Here is a 22,915-nt window from a genome sequence, read left to right as displayed (position 1 = left end):
GCCAAGCCCAAAATGGGAAGATGTAGTCCTTTTAACTTTTTTTTTTTTTTAAGTCTTTACTGAATTTGTTACAATATCGCTTCTGTTTTAGTTTTTTGGCCGCAAGGCGTGTGGGATCTTAGCTCCCCTACCAGGGATCAAACCCGCACCCCCTGCGTCCGAAGGTGAAGTCTTATCCACTGGACCGCCAGGGAAGTCCCTTAACTCGTTCTTTAATATATCCCCTTAATCGATTTTATTATTCTTCTATAACTTCTTACTGTTAATATGTCCTGCCCCAATCTTTTTTTTTTTTTTAAGTGGCTTTTGTCTCAGCAGCCTCTAAATTGGTGGGATCCCTGCTCTTAACCATCACAAGAAAGCACCAGGCCAATTCGTGACGGGGCAGAACTATCCCAGCAGGCCACCAGCCCTAGCATGTGCCATTATTTGTTCTGTGTGGCTCCCGACCGCAGATGTGTTAGTCTTGGCCGAGTTCTCAAGAACAGACAACACAGTAAAAATCACTTTGTATTTGCCCACTGCAACTTTCTGAAAAACCAAACAGCCTTTCCAGTAAAGCATTAAATATGTCAACCAAATATCTAGCTGTTGGTTACAGTCATTTCCTCTTCGCTTCACTGAGACGGATGGTGTGAATTTTCTCCAATCGTTACCTCTCCCGAGGGAGGGAGGTTATCAAAGAGTCCAATTAACACTTTGACAGATCATTTTAAAATTCGGCATTGTTCATCCTCTTGGGTCTTATTATGAATATTGACAAAGCTGGAAGCAGTCTACAGATTGTCAAACAATGGTGGCAGAGGTGACTGCATGGGTGTTTAACATGATCACTGTTCTCGTGCTATTAACTCCTTGCCTTGCCCTGTCAAATTTGAGCTTCATTTTTGACAACTGATTACGTGTGTATTTGATAGGGCAATGACAATGAGTTGTTATGCAGAAACTTTAAAAATAAAAAAGTAATGTAGCTTGATGTTCCTTTTGTCATGATTTTTTATGATTTTAATTTCCATTTTGCTCTGAAGTGTTTTTCTGTTTAATGTTCATGATTTATTTTGAACTTTTGTTTTGCCAAGCACTGTGTGGTATGACTTGGTGATGGCGTTACTTCTCCGTTGGAAAAGTCTTGTTTCTTTTCTGACTCATGATTACGTCCTTTAACTTGACCCAATCTGTGATCCCCTCGCTTCTTTCCATTCCCTGACGTGGGTGCCTTAATGATGTCACATCCAGGTGTGCAGCACCTCCTGGGATGCAAGAGTTTAATGGGGTTTCTGCGGGCCTCTGGTGGGTGCTCTTTTCACTGGGCCAATTGTCTTATGGGAATGTGACATTTGTGTGCCCCAGCTTTAGGAGCTAAATATACTCTGGAACTGTTTGTAAAATACCGCACATTTCCCCACTAAGCAGAAAATGTGTCTGCTGACCAGCTAGCTGAGGAGTCAAGTGTCCCATGCCCTTTTCACTTTGGCTGCTGAAAAAAGACCAGTGAGCAAACGAGCCCAGAGCTCTGCTCTGCAGAAATGTTGAGCACCACTGGGTTGATCCCACTCCGGGTCCCAGCTCATCCTCCAAACAGTTCTGCATTTCCAGAGTATGTTTGCTTGCCTTTTTCTTTCTTTTCCTTGCTGTGTCTTTCGTCTTGATTTAATCCTGTGCGTCCCTCACGTTCTGTCAAAGCACTGTTCCTCACCTTGCAATCTAACCCCCTTCTGCTACCATTGTTCTTAGCCTCCCCCTTTCAAAATAATAGACCCAAGCCCTCTGCCCCTCTGCGGAACGTTCCAAGGCTCTTTCCTTCTACACTGGGGGTAGCATTCCGATGCTGTACGTATATATATATACAGCCATACTAACAAAGCGTGAGAAGAGAGTTACAAAGCACACACAAGTATTATCACAGAAAATGAAGTAATTTTCTCGCTCAGTAACTGGCCTTGTCCTTCATTACCCTACTGGCCTTGTCTAATATCTCTTGTCCTTGCTGCTTTTCTTTAAAATTGCCTGATATCTTTCAAGCCCTAGATTCATTAGTAAAAACACAGCCAACTGCCCTGTTTTATCTCTGGCTCCCTAGATGTCTGGAGCCTCTAGAGCCAGCCCTTTAATCACCAAGTTGATAAATCAGAAGAAGCCCTGGCTACTTCTTTCTTGGTTTTGCCACATTTAAAAATATATATTATTTATTCATCCTATAACTATCGAGGTGGTAATGAGTAGTTACAAAGGGGCTCTAATTACATACGAATAAGAAAGAAAATCCAGTTTATTTTTAGATCTGGCTTGTCTCCCCTCATCTCCTTCCCACAGCAAGAGAACTAAGAGCTTTCTTTTCTAGGTTAAGCAATACTGGGAATTAATAGCCACTCCTGTGCCTCTTGTTTCTGACCAAAAGCAATAATCCTCCAAAACCTGATTTCCAAGAAGACTGCAAGATAGGTGAGGAAATTAGCCAGGGACAGATTTGCCAAGAGAGCTGTGTAGCATAAATGTCTAATGTAATCAGGGACCACTGCCACAAAGACACAAGAATAAATCAGATTAGAAGAAAATCCCCTACTTCAGAGTTTATTTTCTAGAGTTCTTGTGAGCTCTCAAAAAACTGATGAAATAGTCAATATATACAAAAATGTTCCCATTTGATTGGAAATGCCAGAGCTTATATATGTGCTTATATATTTTGGGAAATCTTTAAAACAAGATATTATCACATTATTATATTTAGTCAAGAAGATGTCATTACAGACAAGGAAAAGATGTAGAAACAGAATTTAAATTAGGGATCAAATGAATAATTTAACCTAAAATGTACAGCAAATGGTGAATATATGTTAATCAATGTACAAGCTATTTTGTAAGCAATTTTTAGTTTGGGAAATAACATTCCGGTAAGATTCAGAAGGTCTATGAAGAATGATGAGTATACTGGCCACACTGCATGACAATCCTGAATGGAACTGTATAAATCATAGAGTTTATCAACAATCCTCTCTACAGTCAATTATTTATTCCTCAAAGGCATCACAGCCTCCAAGTAGGACATGTCACATCTTACATGAGCTGATTTAGATGGTTCAGAGACACCATGGCCTTCAAGAATACTGAATCATGTGGTGGAAAGTTAACACCCCTTTCATTTCTCTTTCCATCTTCTTGGTTATGTCAAGGCAAAAGTCTCAGTTTGGTGCTTTAACAACTCCAGAAACTTGCTACTACCCTTCTGAGGAGAAAGAACAGGCTTTAGATCGGGGGCTTTGCCATGCAGCTGGAGCTAGCTGGAACATTGTTTTGCTTTCAGTTAATTTTATTTTTATGGTTACCTTCTATTTATGAAAAGTGACACTTTTTTCCATTTATGATAATTATATAAAGTTTCCACTGGAAACTCACCTTAAAGGTAATTTAAATATTAAGTAACTACTAATTCAGGAAGTATAGGGACACAGAGGTATAAAAAGTAAATAACATGGTAAGTGAGGCTCATTGATTTCACTAGGACTGTAGCATTGGTAGCTGATGAGTAAAGTGTGGGTAACTCTGGCCTGGAGCAATTTAAAAAGTCCAGTGATGATTAACCTAGACCAAAACTGTGCTTCTGGCATTTGGAAGAACGAGACTGAATAATGGCCCTACCTTCTAGCTGGGCTCTGAGCCCTGCAGTTATACGACCTGGTGTTCTTCTGATTTCTCTTCCAACTACTGAGCTTTGCGATTAGGGATGAGAAGTTTGGTCAAGTAGGAATTGAGAGTAAAATGGATTTAGACTAAAAAGAGATTAGTCATTCTAGGCTTGTTAAGCATCTGGCGAGATGATTCTCCAGACCAGCAGTGAGCATCCAAGTGTAGACAGCAGCTCGTTATTTCCCAAATTGTGGCCCGGGGAAGTTTACCTCCAGCACTTCTGCTTCCCGCCTACTTTTCTGAGATCTGTAAGGACTCTTGGGCTACAGCATGTTCCCCTGACTTGGCAGTAACCTACACTTGACCCTTCTTTCCCTTTTCTCTCTTTCAAACTTTACCTATTTTGAGTCCCAAACCCACAGAGCCAGGCTTTCTTCATGAACAGGCTAGGAAATCCCATTTTGAGAGAGTATATTTGGTAACAGAGCCTGGCCCGACAGCTTCTGTGTTTTAACAATCTGCAACGCTTAAAATCTAATGGATGAAGGATTTTAAAGTATCTCAGTTCTCCCAATGGGGAAAGTGATTTCTTGGTTCCTATCAAGTCATATGCAGGTGATCTTATTTACAGAGAAAATTATTGCTGATGACGGTAATAAAGGGAGAAAAATAAGATTCTCTTCTTTCCCTGACTCCTAAACTTGGACTGCATTTTCTCTGCCGTTTCTTCAGTAACATTACATAACAAAAATGTTTTCTGAGGAGTCTTCAAGCAAAATTTATTACTGGCTCTACAGCGCAGTATTGGATGCCAATATAAGGAATTAGAGGCTAAACTAGAGATAGACATAGTTCCTGTCCAAGAAATATCAAACTGCAAGACAGATGAAGCACACAAAGATGCAAAAATGCACCAAAAAGCCTTTACAACCGCTATTGTCTCTGTGAACAAGGCAAAACGGTGCACGGCAGACTTTAGAAAAAGATATTAGACAACTGAAGACAACCTGGCTGAACACATCAAGGACATAGCACTTGGAAACGGCTTCTCTGCCCCTTTAGTCGTCCCCTTCAGTGCCAATATTATAGCAGTCATATATCACTTGACAGGGAGGATGAGGGAAGTGAGGTACATCTGGTACAGGACTCATATTTAAAAGTTTTGTGGAAATGCTGGCAAACTCAGGCTCTTTTTGAACATTCTGAGCTTTATTTAAAAAAAAAAAACTTAACCCCATGGTAATATGCATAGTTTTATTAGTAAAACCTACAGTATCACAGCCATTTTTAAATGTGATGGTAGAACAGGACCGTCTTGGAAGAGAACTCAGAGAAGGGGGTTGAGAGGGGTTCTGTTTGATGGGGAAGGGGCTGCTAGCGGGGGGGCAAAGGGCTGCAACTTCCACCTAACAATCGACGACTAACTCAACCAGGTAGGAACATGCACGGTCAGGGCCAGGGAACACTAAGAGATGGGGGACTGGTTGCTGTTCCAACAACGCTTCTGAATTAGAGTTTCCTTATTTCTGGTTTTTTGTTGTTGTTGTTTTGTTTTGTTTTGTTTGTGGTATGCAGGCCTCTCACCGTTGTGGCCTCTTCCGTTGCGGAGCACAGGCTCCGGACCCACAGGCCCAGCGGCCATGGCTCACGGGCCCCGCCGCTGCGCGGCATGTGGGATCTTCCCAGAACGGGGCACGAACCCGTGTCCCCTGCATCGGCAGGCGGACTCTCAACCACTGCGCCACCGGGGAAGCTCTGAGTTTCCTTATTTCTGGTTTTGAGGGTTAGAGGAAAAGTATCTTTCAAAGTTCATAAGAAAGTTGGCATGTAAGTTGCTGTTGTTGCTGATGAAGATACAATTCTTGAAATTTAGTCCATTAGTATGTTTTTAAATTTGTAAATTGTGCTAAACCTGCCCCATAAAGGCTTACTATCATTTTTGTTATGCTCTGTTAAGCTATTTTAATCTCCGAAAGTTTAGAGTGAGTCTGAAGAATATTTATGGGGAACCAGTAGAAGCCCATTATTTGGAGGCAGAAGAGTAGGGTTGCTACATAAAATGGAGTGCTCGGTTAAATGTGAATTTCAGAGAAACCATGAATAATTTTTTAGTATAAGTATGCCCCACCTACTGCACGGGACATACTTATACTAAAACATTATTATTTATCTGAAGTTGAAATTTAACCAGGAGTTCTGTATATTTATTTGCTACCTGGCAATCCTACCGAAGAGGTTGCTGATAACTTCTCCAGTGAGTATATAAGATCTAATCTCTAGTCTACATTTGCCCTTCAACTGTTAGAAAATCTAAAATAACCCATATAAGAGGAATTAAAGATTTCATCCTGTGAAAAATATTATCATTGTATTTAATTCCAGAGAAATATCACTAAAAGTTGTATATGCGTTTGAAATATGTTAGAGTAATTTTAAAAATTATCACTGAAAGCAAGCTTCCAAACACCACTTTTAAGTGAAGAAGGCTTAGAAGTCAAACTGTTCCTAAACAAGGGTATGATTAAAACTGTTTCTTTCTAATTTTAATCTAACCTCAGGTTTTTATCAACAGTTATGTAAACTATATGGGGTGATTTTTCTTCTTCAATTATACGGCTGCCTTTGTTTTCATTTCTCATTTCCACAACTTTGAAGGATATGAACTGGAATCAGAGCACTAGAAAATAATAGTTAATTTAAGAGAAAATGTAATAATGGTAACAATAACCCTAGTCTCAAAGAAAGGCAAAGTGGCAACGTTTGTTCACTTCTTTCTTCGTTCATTCAACAGACGTTCAGCAAACATGCGCTACACATAAGCCTTCTGCTGAATGCTACAGTACACACTGATCTGATCCAACATAAGCCCTGCACTCAAGGAGCTTGCAGTTTAGCAGGGGGTACACACAGGTGACATCCTGGCTACCAGTGGGGCAGAGTGAAGTCTGAGAGTAAGAGAAGCATTTAAAAGGGCCAGAAAGGGAACTGAGATTAAAAGTCACGCTAAGGGGTTTTGGCTTTACCTGTAAGCAGTGGGTGATACGAAGGAAGATGGGTGGTAGGGAAGGAAATACAGAGGTCAAGAGATTGACAGATGACAGATATATAATAAATTGATTATTCAATCATATTAGGTGGTTAATTGCACGTACACACAATAAGCTTGGGAAGTGGAATCTTGCATCAATTTTGGATCTAAAGTGTGTTTCCACACATCACTGGCATTTTCTGTAGATGATCCTTGCCAAGCTAAGAGCTCTATCCTAGGTAAAGCCCCAAGCAAGCTCAACTCCAGACTCGGCCTTCTCTATCACTTTAGTTAAAACACTGGGGTGCAGGGCACATGGCAGACTTTTCATCCAGAACAGATTTTGAAATTGGTGGAGAGGCTGAGAAAGAAATGCTAATATAATCCAGGGTGCCACCATTTATTTGTTTACTAAATTAATATTTCTTTATCACCTACTGAAAAGGAATCTATTTGCAGTCTCTGGCTTTTCTGTGAGGCACCCAGGAAAATGATAGATTGTGAGGTCAGGTGCTGGGCTCTCTACTGGAAGACATGCAAGTTTCCCTGTGAGCGTGTGGCGGGGAGGATGCCCACGTGGTCGGCTGTAATTGTTCTTTCAGCAGTGCGGGCAGCGAGGTAGATTTGATCTAATTAATTTTGCATCCTCTTGACAACTTGCTGAATTTATCTAAGGTTTTGATGAGATTATTGTGGAAAGGGTAGAAGAAAAATAAAGTTAAATGTCAGGGCTTCCCTGATGGCGCAGTGGTTGAGAGTCCGCCTGCCGATGCAGGGGACACGGGTTCGTGTCCCGGTCCGGGAAGATCCCACGTGCCACAGAGCGGCTGGGCCCGTGAGCCATGGCCGCTGAGCCTGCGCATCCAGAGCCTGTGCTCTGCAATGGGAGAGGCCACAACAGTGAGAGGCCCGCATACCGCAAAAAAACAATAGTTAAATGTCAGCCATGTAGAAAGCTGTTTCATCTCCCTGCCTGCCTGAATCTGAACACCAATATTTGAATGTTCTTTCCTAGAGATACCAGTTAAACCCTTTTCTCTTCGCCTAACATCATTTTCTCAAAAAAAATGAAGAACTTAAATTATGATTATCGAGACTTTAATTTTTTCTTTTAAAATCAGCAACTTAAACCTTGGGGTATTAAAAAAATCAATTCACCTTCTAAAAGTGCTACTTACTTTAATCTGTAGCCACTTTTTCAAGCCGCATCACCCTTGACATGAATTCATTTTGCTCCCACCCTTTTCCTTCAGTCTTTTTTTTTTTTTCCATTCCCTCCTATCTTTTGCACAAAAACACACACAACTGACAAAGTTTTCTGACAGCTTAATGGAACTTTCAAGGACTACAGGGACTAGGTTAGGCATGATCATATTAACTGAACATCTGGTGTAGTTAAAAATGTGCTCTTTAGGGCTTCCCTGGTGGCGCAGTGGTTGAGAGTCCGCTTGCCGATGCGGGGGACGCGGGTTTGTGCCCCGGTCCGGGAAGATCCCACATGCCGCGGAGCGGCTTAGGCCCGTGAGCCATGGCCGCTGAGCCTGTGCATCCGGAGCCTGCGCTCCGCAACGGGAGAGGCCACAACGGTGTGAGGCCCGCGTACTGCAAAAAAAAAAAAAAAAAAAAAAAAAGTGCTCTTTAATTGGTTCAGCTGCACTGTGTTCATCTCAAATTTGTTTTGTCCTAACAATAGAATTGTGAAGAGTCAACATATATCTTGGAGCATGTGTAATAATGGGAAAATAATATTAGCTTTGTCTCAAAACTGTCTTTCTGATAGCCTCGTTTCTTGGAGTTAAAAAAAATGCTTGTAACACACAAGTTTTACTTTGCAAACCTCGCTGCTCCACCAACAAAGTAGTCTAGCAAGGGCAAAAGAGTGGAAACCGGGAAATCTCTTGCGGACAGCCTCTCTTTTCTTGACATTATACATGAGAATGGCCTTAAAAGCTGCAAGAGTTGCTCAGAATACATAATTCATGCCATTGCCATAGAGAGAAAGAGGACAGAAGAGCTGTGTCCACTCGCTGGTCCCAGGGAGACACAGGCTGTGCAAGTAATAAACAGGTGAAGTCCTGCAAAGCACGTGGACTGCACTGCGGGCCTGAGCAGACCTGCAAGAACGGTATCAGAGGTCAGTCTCCCAGCACTTTAGTGGTAGAAAGGCCCTGGAGTCTACTAGTGAAACGCAGTTGGATAAATTCACATATACTGGGTACAGAGTACACAGCTCTTAATCGGTGTCAGAAAGCTAATTATGGGCGGTATGAAGGACTGTCATCCTTAATGAGTATTTCTTAAGCTCTTGTAAGTCTACAATTGGGCATTATCTTTGTGAAGAGATTCCTTTTTAATGGGATAACAGGAACTTCCCAATGCAATTATTTTTAAAATTTGTATTTTTTAAAAGATGCACTCTTTTTCAAATAAGTATCTGCAATTAGATTTCTTTGCTAAAGGCAGGGGCAGCCATTATGACCTGTATAGAAATAATGGAAGTTCAGTATAGTCACCACTGACAGTGCTTTATTAGAAGGGAAAACGATGTCAAGAAATTTATAAGGCAGCAAACTGCGTTATGCCTAAGCTTTTGGACATATCAGAGCTTGTTGTTTCCAGTCCTACAGCCTCTTATTATTCTTAAATAATAGATAACACTGGACACAATCATCTGACATTTTGTTAAGGTAATAAATACACCGTAAGTGATGATGGGTCTTGCACTCCATGATTTAAAAGCACACAGCAGAAATCTAATGTAACTTAAAATGTCTTATGTAATTCTATGGATTTGCAGATTCAGTTCAACTCAGCAGATGTGTAAGCACGGAGCTCCGCTGAGGGCACTTTTGTACCGGGCATGTTTATTACTCTAAAGCAGGACCTTAATATGGGGAATGAACATGAGCTCGGGTCCCTCCTTCCATCCAGAAAAGAAAGGAAAAGAATCTTGCTGAGTTTCTTATTCTCTTGTCTGATCATGGAGGGGTGAGGGAAAAGATCCCCTGAGTCATTATCAGATGTTGCTTGATGGCTGTGCATTGCTTGAGTGGAGTTGACTTCAAGGTGACATGTGATGCAAGCTTTAAAGGAGGTTGCGCTATTCAATAGTGAGTTCCTACCAAGCTTCTGCTTCTTCTGTCCCTGGGACTCAGTCCTGACTGGGCTCTCTAGTACCACCCACTACCTGATGGGCCCTGCGACAGAGTTGGGGAGCATCAACAATTCCCCTGTCTTTATGCTGAGGCAAATAAAGAAACCATGTGCATTTTTCCAGCAGCTTTTCGCTCTGGCATATTGGGTTGATTCTGTTACGGAAGTAGTGGTACAACATTTTAGGCCATATGTCAAGCTTTTGTCAGGTACCAAGGGAAAGTGTTAGGGATGTGTTTGTCTCTCCAATAAAACCTTATCCCTTTTGTATTCTTTGTCAGAATATGGCAACTGCAAGAAAATGTCATACACGAGACCCACTAAAGAGTCACGCTTCAGTGAACATCAAGGAAGACTATTTATTCATTTTTTTACAAATAATTTTGAAAGTCTGGCTATACACTGCCTCAGGGGTGTCTGGGGTTGGACTTTAAAGCATAACACCTTGATGCTGTTTTCTGGAATATTATTCATATCATTTAGGGCAGTGCCTCTCAAGCTTCAGTGAACATACAAGTCATCTGGAGGCCATATTAAAACATAGATTTCGGAACCCAATCTCCAGAGATTCAGATTCAGAAGGTCCGAGGAGGACCCAAGGATTTGTATTTCTAACAAGTTCCTGGTGATGCTGACGCTGAGTATTACTGATTTAGGACACCTTCCAAGTTGTATGGGCTCTTATTTAAGGTCACTTTCCAAGATTTTGTTGTATTTTTAAATCCTTATTGCTCCATTCTTGGCTAATACACTTGTACCCAACCAGAGCGTTCCATTAAAATAGCCTATCTGAGACCATGCAGAAGGCAGGTAACTTGTCAGAAATTCTAGAAACACTCCCCTTACATTATTAATTGAGCATTAACATGTGTCCTGCACAATGCCCAGGATCATACAGCTAGTTACTTATAGATCCAAGACTTGAACCCAGGTCTTTATGACCTCAAGATTTACGTTCTTAACCAATAATACCCAGCCCCATCTATAACCCAAGATCCCAAGAACTATATTTCCAGCAAGTTTAAGTTTTAGGAATATTCAAACAAACCTATTTCCTCATATTTGTTTTATCTTCATTTGGCAGAGAAAAAAAAAATCAAAGCACTGCAAATAATCCAAAGAATCACCTGAATTTCACAATTTTATAAGGAGATCCACTTCCCTATTTTGTAGCTTTGATGCCTCTTAAGAGAGCAAAGGCAGATGGGACCAGGAAGCTGGAAAACAGAAATGCTTTGTCTGGTTTCAAAACCTATTTAGATGTTGGGTTTCTAGCCTTATTAGAAAGAAAGCCTCAAAAGGAAGGACGATAAACCATGCAAATTCTGCTTAAAACTTTGCCCATCTGAAATAGTCATTACAAAGACAGCGACAGTCCTAACACATGGAACCACAGATCAACATTCCAGAGCATGGCTTTTTTAAACGATCTCATCATGACCCCCGGTCTAGACCTCAATCTCCACTCTGGGTGTAGCACTCCCCCTGGCAGTGCCGGGTCTAAAGCAGTGGAGCAGAGGAGGAACAGTGAACCCAGAACTCCCACTGGCCCAGAGGGAAAAATGAAGTTGTATGCTCATTCCCCCGTTCCCTCTTGCGATGGCATCCCAACAAGAAGTAAAAATGTATCAATTTCAAAGGTGATAGAAATGGAAGTGGATTCATCTGCAGACAGCCACAGTCAGTATTATTTCAATTTATGAGTTCTAAAATAGCTTCTGAACTGAGGATATTAAACCGCCAGGAAGCTGCCTCTACTTTGGCATGGTCAGTCATGAACTTGATACATCTTGAAGACCATGGCCCCTCCCGGCACCTAATCTTCAGCCTGCCAGGGGGAGGAAAAAAAAAAATTGAAAATAAAAGAAAAAGGAAAGTTTGAGTTATAAACTCTGAGTCCATTTCCACGGCTGCTGGCAGTTCAGCTCATTTCTAAGCCATCTGGTTCGCATTATGCAGTAAGACAAGGAGAAGGCTGCTTCCTGCCGAGATAACCACAGAGAGCGCCCCCCGCACTTCCCGTGTGGTCATCTCTGTGGGCTGGGGTGTGGCTTTGAGGATAAATTGTCTCCAGTTAGGGTTTTCCCCCTATCTGCTTTTTTCTCTCTTTCATAGGGATTACAGCAGGCCCTCTGTGGTTAGCAGGGTGATGCTTGGCCCGGGACTCGTTCATTCACTCGCACTGCCTTGCAGGACTGTGAGGCTGGCATTTTGCTGCATAAGATTTTCAAACAAGAAGGATTGGGTTGTTAGATTCCATCCACCCAAGTTGTTAGGAGGATTTCAAGGGAATTACAGGCTTGTCTTACTACAAAGCAGAATCAAGAGTCTATTTTTAGGGCATCCCACTCCAGGGCTTTTCTTGGTATTTTGCCATCCTTCTTAGCTCTCAGACCCAACACGAACCCCACTCCGGCTCTACGATGGAGGAAATGTCCATCCTCCTTTTTGCCTTTGCATATTTCTCTAAAGGACACAGAGGGGCTTTGTTGCCTTTGTGGTCACCAGGTCCGCTTTACACAGATGCCTATTAATCACTTCACTATGGCGACAGACACATCCATCATATCACAGCAGCTCTGACACAGGCAGTCCAGTGAACAGGGGTGAGAGAGGAAAGTGTGCACTTAACCATTTCAAGGTACTGTCTGCCCAAGGCCTCACGTACTTAGCAAGGTAACTGGGATGGGGATGGGTCGGGCTCTTCCTTGGGACTTACTTTAAATAGGTGCAATCGATTTCATGTATTTTTCTTGGTCTGTTTGGCTTCATTTTTTCATAGGACAGATAACATCTCCCAGGTATGTCTGTATGATGCAGGGGATAAGTACAGTTGAAGACAGAGTCTTAATTTTAATAACAGTAATAATAAATTCAAGTAGACTGGCTGTGCTTTTGATGCAAAGGTACTGACTCTTTGAAGCCTGTATTTTTTTCAATAATGGATTCAATGTGAAACAGAGTAAGCTGAACCCTGCTCTGACTCGATGGTCAGCTTTCTCAAGCAAGAAGACCATTGAAATGACAGGTAAATTAACCAATAACTTTCCTTCCAAAACTGACATGTCTTCTAAATATCTTTTTCAGACTTTCATGGCTTTTCACAGCCTGCTTCCAAATGGTGTTTAGCACTCACTCCTAGTTTTCCCCTGCAAGTACTCATTCATTCATGCATTCATTTACTATTTATTTAACAGCTATTTACTGAGCACCTTTATGCCTGGGGGTTCAGCAGGAAATCTCTCCTTGATGATTTTAGGATAGAGAGGTGCAGAGCTCTGGGGACACTTACAGAAGGAAGAGCTAAACTGGCTTGAGGGTGTTGGAGAAGGCTTCCTCATGTAAGCTGAGACCTAAAGGAGAAGGTCAGTGGGATGGGAGGTAAGCAGGGATATTCCGGGCAGAGGGAGCAGCCTGTGTGAAAGCCCAGAAGCAAGTGCGAATGCAGCGGAGAGGCTGGTGCCTACAGCTAAGAGACTAGAAGGAAGTTGGACCACTGGCCATTACTGAACACAGCCTTCACTTTCCTCCCCTCCATGCCTTGGTTCTTGTTGCTGTCTCCACTTGAGCTGACATCCTACGCACCCTTTAGACTTAGCTCAAATGTCACCTCCTACATAAAGCCTTTGCCCATCCATATTAGGTAGAAGCAATGCATCTCATGACGCTTCCGCACTTTGGATGTAGTTGATGTGTGCGCACCTACCTTCTCCCCGACTGGATCACAGGGTTTGTGCCTCCTTCACCTTTGTCTCCCCAAAACCCAGCATAGTACTTTCATCTGTGCTTAGTAAATGTTTGCTGCAAGATGCTTGCCACCAAAACCTTATTAGTCCAGGAGAGTGACAGTCAAGGCACCAAGAACATCACCATCGAGCCCTGAGTTAGGAGAGCGTATTTTCTGAGGTATGTTGTCCCAGAGGCTGGCGCTGGGCTCCCTGTGCAGACTAGAGACAACAGCAGAGTACCCGCGAGCTACCAAAAACCATTATTTAAATAAAGAATTTGATGTGTGAAATTTCAGAGTGCATTGATATAGTCATCGTAGGAAAAGTCAGAACTGTGTTGGGTTTCCTCTTATTTTGCAGTTTATAATTGTTCTTATTTTGAATTACATATTGTAGGGCCTGGAGGGCGGGGTTGTTCGTAATCTTTTCATCGCTTCAGCCTCTAAAGAGCTTCAAACTGCCCCTCCGAGACCTCCTTCTAGCAGCATCTGAAAACTCTCTCACCTCAGAGGAAAAAAAAAAAAAGTGGATATTCTATTCTTTCTCAGTTCTGCCAATTTAAGGCATGATTTCAGAGAAATCTCTACGCCATTGTGTGTCTTGCTTCCTGCAATAGGAAGGTGGAAAGAATAACCATTTAGCACCTCATGACTGGTGAGAAATAGCTGGCGGTTAATTAATCAATGCAAAGGGTTTTTCAGATACTGTTTTCATTACTAACGCCCCATTTTCAACTGGTGACAGCAGAAGGCCCAGGGGTTGGTGGAGGAAGGCATTTCAACAGCCCAGGCTGGAGCCAACTTTCCCCGTCTACAGTGGGGGAACGTGGGGAGGGAGTATACCACCCTACAAAGGCCCTCCGCTTCCCCAGGGTTTCATCGCAGCACCTGAAGCAATGATGTTCCTCCAGCCCCAGCCCTTTGTAAAGACGCATTTGTTCTGAATTAGTCAATTCTACTGGCGCACTCAGTTGTTACAAATAACCCATTTACCCTCTCTTGTGGAATTATCCCAGAACACATGTCTTTTCATTTTTAAAAAAGTTTATCCTATTATTATTTTGAATACATACTGAGCACCTGTATAGATTCTTTCGCCTAATGGATGTTAGTATGATTATATTCTGTTGTATGATTAGAGATATGTTTCTGTGATTTCAGAAGCAAGGTTATACATAGTCACTCCAAAGATGACCCAGCAAATTTAGAAGTCCATTTAAAAACATGTCTCTACAATGTACTGCAAACCCATTTCTTTCATAATCACTTATTAAGTGTCCGACCTAAGAGCCCTGGGGATGGTTAGGATTATAAATGCATATAAAATATGGTCCCTGCCCTCAAGGAGCTGACTGCAGGATTAGTATTCCTCCACTAGGAGTGTATAATCTCTGTGTTTTGCTCAACATTTCCCACTGTTGTTGTTTTACTTATTTCAAAACTCAGGACCTATAGGCAGTCCTGAAACAGAGGTACATGTTACCGATGTTGCCTCATCGACCTCTGGCAACGCTTTGGCAACATTTGGACAGCCGAAGGTTTGGAGCTGGAAAGAACAGGTCTATCCCTCCCCTGCGAGACCTATAGCAAATGGATTCTAATGGCAAAGCCTATGACTGTTACTCTTAAGCCCTCGGTGAACTGCTAACCCACCATTTCTCTTTTGTGGCTTCCTCTGACCTTTAGATTTGTCCAGCAAACTACAGCACTTAAGCTCTTTCTTAATCATTATTTAAACTGATTCTTGTAACTACACAGTAAGGCATTAAGTGTGTTAACCCCACATTACAGATGGGAAAAACTGAGGCTCAGAGACGTTAAGTCATTTGCCCAAAGGTCACCCAACAGTAAATGGGAGCTTAAAACTCCAGGCCTTTGGAGAGCTCTAGTGTTGCACTACCCCCGGCCTCACTGACAAGTCTGGTGTGTTCAAGCCTGTGCAGTGACCATTGGCAAAAAGTTGATTTAATCATTTGCCCTTTTTCATGATATAAGTAGAAAGCTTTCAGTTTGGAAGGTGTTTTCCAAAAATAACTTTTAACGTCTTATCTTCTTGACTTTCAACTTAATCTCTGATCTGTTTCTAACTTTGGACGTGGGGTTTCTGAATGTGCACAGGTGGATGAGGGAAGCCACCTGCTTCACGGTCGATATCTCAAAGCCGAAGAAACGCAGAAAGGTTTTTTGTTTGGTTGGTTTTTTTAACATCTTTACTGGAGTATAATTGCTTTACAATGGTGTGTTATTTTCTGCTTTATAACAAAGTGAATCAGCTATAAGCAAGAGGGATGTATATGCAGAAAGATTTTTAAGGACACTATTTACATAACAAAATGAGCCAGAGAAAGCCATCTGAGACACTATTTTTCTCAAAGGTCAGACCCTGCTTGATTTGTTAACAATCAGAAACGTGAACTCAAATATCATCCACTAAAAGAGTTTTTCCCAGTGAAAGAGCGAGTGGGGTCCACGAGTCTAAGACAGTTAAGGACCTTCAGACATGAAAGAAAATTATTTGGGAGCTAAAAGTAAAGAAGCAATAGATAAACTTTAAAATTTTGGAGTTCTCCCAATTAAACAATAAAGGAAACAAATGGATTGCTCTAGCCTCGGGCTTTCTATAGTTCTCTTGTTGAGATGGTAATTTAAATTGTAAAATCCCAAAGTCAACTGTAGATAACTACCTATCACAGGTATGAATCTACTGGGGAGGCCCAGCCCCCGTAAATACAGTTGGCTGGAAGGGACCCACGAAATACCCACTGCTATGAAAAAATTTACTACCCCGCACCGGTGACATCACCAATACGCAAAATTAAACCCATTTTATTCACAGGTGTACATTTTTTGTACCATCATATGTAGGTGGTTAAAAATGATGTTCAGTAGAAACCCACTCAAAATCAAAATTGAAAGAAAATCAGATGCTATTTTAGCATTACAACAAGGAAATGCAAATTTAAGGAAGAAATTCTCATTGGCACAGTTCCTTGGTGACTAGGTATTCAAACATATTTGGACACAAGACACCCCGCTGTTTGGGGAGCTCCACAACACATAAGGTGTGAGTTACAGCTGAATTTCCGGCTCGTTTTTTGCTTCTCAGTTTCTACCCCTTAAAAGTTCATGAAGATAAATCTTGAAATATTTGACAAGTGTCACATATGGAAATTATTCAGTGTCTTACTATCTTTTCCCTGGGGTGAATTACCTCCCCTGCCCTTCACTACCAAGGGCATTTGTTTAATCACAGAATCTTTATTTCTCAAGAGATATTTGCTGCTTCTATTTATCCCCCCACCTGAAGTCACAATCCTTTGTCACAGGACAATCATTTCCACAGCAACCAACTGTGATGTCACAATTGGGGGGAGGAGGAGAGTTCACAAAGAAAAGAGAAAGAGAACGTTTTCTTCTTCAGGCTAAGGTTTCTGAGATTTAAAACCACTGCTTCACCAATCAAAATATTTTAGCAGAAAAACTCCGTGACAAAGCTGCATTTCTTCAAGGTCTCAGCTGTGACACAAAGCATTTCAGCAGAAGTGTAAGGGCTGTGTGTTGTGGGTTTGGGAAGGGATAGAGATTTTTATTTCATTTCTGTCTAATTCTATGCCACTGATATCTGCCAGTAAAACACATTAAACATATTCCAGAAAGAGTTGATTTAGTCGATGAAAAATGTGTCTCCTGAGACCAGAGAAGGTACATTTTCTGTCTTACTATCATTTCCATAATAGGAACAATGTTTACATTTCCTCAGCCCATGCAGAGCCTCTAATGTATTCATGTTCTTTCACTCTCCAGAGGCAGGAATTGAGGTATTTGAGATTTTATTTTTTTAGCTACTGCATCAAGCACTTAAGATCTGACAATTGTGATGTGTATTCTCACTTGGTATTAAAAAAATAAAAGCTTCAGTGTTTGCATTTGATTAGTCTCTCAGCTTGGTGGCTAATTAAGCAGGACCAGGGAAAGCCACTTTCTTCAGAAACACGGCATCTTGGTTTACGTAGTGTAAGATTATTGACAGGTAGAGCCACACAATTTTTATTAAACTGAAGAGATTAGCTCTGCTGAAGAATTTCACCGTGACAACAAACTCTAGCGGTAATGATACCTGACACTTCTCAAACTCACTACAGGAGCCCAAATGGTCTCTTTTTCTAAATATTCTTTCAGCTCAAGTAAGGGAAGAGCTTCATTCAAACATTTAGCATATTTATCTGAAATCGAGTGTGCAAGGGATTTTCTTCTCCCTTGTAGAAGTGATGCAAAATCAGCATAAATATTTGTAATCTGTGCACTTTAGCTATTCTCTTACACTATAAATGATACACCCTGTCTTTCCCCCAGTTGGTTGAAATGCTAACCAGCTTTTCTCCAGATAGAGGCCATGTTGCCCACAGGAAGTCATCAGCAAAGTCCCTGGAAGCCTGGAGTGATGTGCAGTTTGTTCATTTAACATGCATAAAATTGTTGCCTATTCCCCCAGACTCAAAATATCTCGCAGTTTTAGGACCGGGAGGATTGAAAAGAGATGAGAGGGAAAGAAGGATAAATGTTGGAAAGGAAAAACTTCCATATTCCATGGAGTGAAGCAAAGTAGAAAGAGCCTATACTTGAAAAGAGGGGGAAACACTTTTAGAACACAAAGAGGGCAACAATTGAAGTCCATTTACATACTTGGGGGTGGGGTGGGGAGGATTAATTAGTTAACGTTTGGCAAACGGTGTCTTGAAGACGAGTTCTGCGGAGGTGCTATTCTCACTTATTACTGTTATTAATTAACTGGGTGCATGCCAAACAAAAATCAGCCTCACGGTCTGCTTTCATTTCTTAACACCATATGCGATGTATTTTGCAGGAGTGATTCGGGAGAGTTATCTCAAAGGCCACGACCAGCTCGTTCCTGTCACCCTCCTGGCCATTGCGGTCATTCTGGCTTTTGTCATGGGAGCCGTCTTCTCGGGCATCATCGTCTACTGCGTCTGTGATCACCGTCGCAAAGACGTGTCCTCCGTGCACCGCAAGGAGAAGGAGCTCGCCCACTCGCGCCGCGGCTCCATGAGCAGCGTCACCAAGCTCAGCGGCCTCTTTGGGGACACCCAGTCCAAAGACCCCAAGCCGGAGGCCATCCTCACGCCACTCATGCACAACGGCAAGCTCGCCACTCCCAGCAACACCGCTAAGATGCTCATCAAGGCTGACCAGCACCACCTGGACCTGGCCGCCCTGCCTACCCCAGAGTCCACCCCGACGCTGCAGCAGAAGCGCAAGCCCAACCGCGGCAGCCGCGAGTGGGAAAGGAACCAGAACCTCATCAACGCCTGCACCAAGGACATGCCCCCCATGGGCTCCCCCGTGATCCCCACCGACCTGCCCCTGCGGGCCTCCCCCAGCCACATCCCCAGCGTGGTCGTGCTGCCCATCACGCAGCAGGGCTACCAGCACGAGTACGTGGACCAGCCCAAAATGAGCGAGGTGGCCCAGTTGGCGCTGGAGGACCAGGCGGCCACCCTGGAATATAAGACCATCAAGGAACATCTCAGCAGCAAGAGTCCCAACCATGGGGTGAACCTGGTGGAGAACCTGGACAGCCTGCCCCCCAAAGTCCCCCAGCGGGAGGCCTCCCTGGGTCCTCCCGGAGCCTCCCTGTCTCAGAACGGCCTGAGCAAGCGGCTGGAGATGCACCACTCCTCGTCCTACGGGCTTGATTATAAGAGGAGCTACCCCACGAACTCGCTCACGAGAAGCCACCAGGCCGCCACGCTCAAAAGAAACAATACTAACTCCTCCAATTCCTCCCACCTCTCCAGAAACCAGAGCTTTGGCCGGGGAGACAACCCACCCCCCGCCCCGCAGAGGGTGGACTCCATCCAGGTGCACAGCTCGCAGCCCTCGGGCCAGGCCGTGACTGTTTCGAGGCAGCCCAGCCTCAACGCCTACAACTCACTGACCCGGGCGGGGCTGAAGCGCACGCCCTCGCTAAAGCCGGACGTGCCCCCCAAACCCTCCTTTGCCCCCCTTTCCACCTCCATGAAGCCCAACGATGCGTGTACATAATCCCTGGGGGAGGGGTCAGGTGTCGAACCAGCAGGAAAGGCTAGGCGCCCGCTCAGCTCAGCAAGGTTCGCGGCTGCTGAGTACCCACCCGACCAAGACGGCCGCGGCGGCGCCCAGGACTCTGGGTCCTCCCCTGAGACGCGGGGGGCGGGGGAGGCGCTCTTGAAAATTGGGCCAAGCTGTTCGGTGAAGGTTCGCGACGCGGGACTCACCTCCATTCTCTTCCTTCACTCTTCCCCCACGCCCTGCAACAGGTCGGACTCACGAAAGACTTCAATCAGCATCACAAACATGAGCCAAAAGCACATACGCACCCACCCACCCAGCCCCGCGTGTGCGCCTGCGCGCAAGTCTGCGCGCACGCGCACGTAACACACATGCACACACACGCGCGTGAACGGCAATTGCAACATTGTGTCCATGACTGCACCAAGCGCTGCCCAACTGGGCTAGCGTTCCAACCTGCAAAACACAGATACATTTTTAAAAATCATGACAATTAAAAAGAAAAAAAAGAATTCATTGATAATTCTAACTCAGACGTTAACAAGGGCAGAAGTTTACTATGCGCAGATACTGTGAAATGCCCACCAGTGTTACAGCTTTCTGTTATAGCAGATGAATGCCATGTTGGGCAACTATGTCATAAATTTCTGCTCCTCTCTTTTAATGAAATAACCTGACCGTTAACGCAAGTAACTATTTATTTTTCACGCTTTTTTCCTTAAGGAAAGGACTCTCCACATACCGTCCTCTGAACAGCTCTTCAGAAAGTCCTTTGACAGTTAAAACTATTTAACGTGAAATCCATTAACTGGAATAATTGAGTTTATTTTTACAATAAATTCACTGAGTAAGTAAGTTGCAGCTGGAATCCTGAGCTTGTGTTTGGACTGATATCTAGCTAAAGGAAAAACTTAAGAGGGGAATATTTATTTAAATCTACCAGTTAAATTTGCTGGTCAGGTCCCTGGCTTATAACATGCAAAAGAGTAATTAGTTTAAAAGTCCTTCCAGATCCTAACTTCTAAAGCAACCAGGAGAGGAACTTTTAGAATGGAACATCGCGTCCCATTGCTGCCAACATGGCTTTGTCAGTGGTTCCTACTTTCTGTGAAGGCACCAGCTTGTGATACGCCATCTCATTTCACTTTGCATGTGAGACAGAAAACAAAATCCACCAACCGTGTGAACTAATTAATATGCTGGCTGCTACCTTGCATCAATTAATGGTTTGATCACACAGGTTTTTCGTGGGGTTACATCTGTGAATAGCCTGTTTTCCACATGTAAATTTGTGCCTTACACCCTGAGTTGTGTACACTTGCAAACTGTCATTATGATCAACTTTTCCCCCTTTTGAAATAAATGCAGATATTTATTTAACCCTCCCTCCCCCCACCCCCAGTCCAGCCCTCTGGAAGATTAGCGTCCAGCAGATGGAAGAGCAATGCAGTGGTGATGGTTACAATCCTGCAGCCTGGGAAAGCTGGGCGACACCACACCCTCTGATTCACGCATTCTTCTGGTCGTGCCAACTCCAACCACCCTTTGGCCATGCTGCCAAGCGTGGACCCCAGTGTTGTGGGTGGCAAATCTCCTTTCTTCCTCCAGAGCTCCCTGCTTCCCTTGTATTCTCAGATCCTTTCAAAATGATGATATCCTCATTAGCCAGCAGAAAAGGGACTAACATCCCAGTCCTCATTCCTGCTGTGTCCACTGCCTGGAGAACACAGCAGTGAGGTTGGGCAAGCACCTGGGTGGAGTCTCCAAGCCATGTGCGCAGCACACAGGTGCAATGCTCACAAAGAAATGACATGGAAATAGATGCAGGCAGGCTGGTCCCTGCTGTGATTAATGAGTAACTCCAAGTACAAGGCCAACAACAATGGATGCTACAAAAACGTTGACTGGGGCAAAAGGTTTTTAATTTTTTTAAATTTCTTTATCCTTTTGCGGGTATTGTTTGTAGGGGGAGGGGGTCGGGCGTGTGTTTTTCCCCTTGGTTTTCATTAGCTCAAGCACACACAAGGGACTTTTGTTTACTCTTATCACGAACAAAAGAATTGTCAACATACTGTAAACTGTGAGCATTGTTGGTTGTTATCGGTTTTTTAAAAACAGCTAAACAGTATATTTAGTGGTCTCTTTGTCTCTTTTTCATTTCCAGTTTGATCTTCTGGGTTTAGTATTGTCTTAAAAAGAAAACTTTCTAGAAAAGACAGTTGGGGATAATTTTGAATTGGCTGTGAAAAGTGGTACCTCCGTAAACAGAGTGAGACCTGGGCGTGTCGCAAGGGCACGTGCACAGCCTTTTATTCCAAACACCCCTTGCAGTTTTGCTGTTGTTCGGGATAGGTTTTTGTTATTTTTGTGTTATGTTTTTGTTTTGTTTGTTTTGTTAGTGGAATCAATGTTCACACCCCGTGAACTCTGTACCCTGAAACCATGAAACTTTGCTAGGAACAGAGATGTTGTCTTCTTCCTTCTATTTTCTTTAGAAATGTGGAACTTAGGAAGGTGTGGGTATGTATCACCCTGCTACCCTCTCCCCCAAGCTTCACTCCCAGGAGTACTGAGGTGCAACACCTGCTCTCTCGTCCCCATGTGCGGGCATCAATGCCTCAGCTGTGTTACAGAGTCCCGTGTCAAACTTCCACCCCAGTCCCTGTATCCCACAACCCATCACTTGTGGTGTTAACCCTGAAATGCCCACAGGTATTGAGCTGGTCTTCTGCATTTAAGTATTTTCCCTTTTTCTTTTGCTCCCCACAGCGTGTGGGGAGAGGGTCCATAAACCTGAGTGTGCCTTTGCTTTCCACCCTTGCTAGACACTGGTAGATGCAACCAACTCAGATTTATATTTGTTGTAAAGTTGTAAAAAATATTGTGATGTCACCAATTTTCCTTCCATCTCCACACCCCCTAACATCTGATTCACGACTTAATGTATGTTGTAAAAAAGAAAAAAAAGAAGGGAAAAAAAGACAAAAAGGCAAGGAAAAGGCTCTTTATTACTTAAAAGTAATAAAGCAAGACTGTTCTACATTCTCTTTTGTGTCCTGAATGCTTTTATTTATCTCATAATTTCCCCCTTTTTGCCTAGGGTGCTCCTCTTTCCTCCATCTCTATTTGGCTTCCAAAGCATAAATCACAATGTAGTTAGAACCATTTGTCTGCAATACCCACACCCTGCTCCCCAAATTATTGAAGTGTTCTCTCTGCCTGCACCCAGTCTGGAGCAGGATCGGAGCAGAAGCCACTGGTAATTAAAAGGCAGAGCATGCGTTGACTCCCTCAATTCATTTCACGCATTTTCT

The 22,915-nt window shown here is 43.2% G+C and overlaps 1 protein-coding gene and 1 pseudogene across 5 annotated transcripts in view; both read left to right on the top strand.

Annotated features, from left to right (window-relative positions):
• The window catches only part of SEMA6A (semaphorin 6A), a 129,097-nt gene extending 106,451 nt beyond the window's left edge, over positions 1-22,646 (top strand). For all 5 annotated transcript variants that reach the window (XM_067731499.1, XM_067731504.1, XM_067731503.1 and 2 more), the window contains one exon: positions 18,397-22,646. In XM_067731499.1, coding sequence (XP_067587600.1) covers positions 18,397-19,595 — 1,199 coding nt within the window. In that variant the 3' untranslated portion in view covers positions 19,596-22,646. The remainder of the gene's footprint in view (positions 1-18,396) is intronic.
• LOC137221588 (uncharacterized) lies at positions 21,057-22,646 on the top strand (annotated as a pseudogene).
• Positions 22,647-22,915: the final 269 nt, after the last annotated feature.

This window comes from Pseudorca crassidens, chromosome 3 (assembly GCF_039906515.1).
Source record: "Pseudorca crassidens isolate mPseCra1 chromosome 3, mPseCra1.hap1, whole genome shotgun sequence".
In the NCBI taxonomy this organism is placed as follows: domain Eukaryota; kingdom Metazoa; phylum Chordata; class Mammalia; order Artiodactyla; family Delphinidae; genus Pseudorca; species Pseudorca crassidens.
This window is presented reverse-complemented; position numbering and strand designations above follow the sequence as displayed.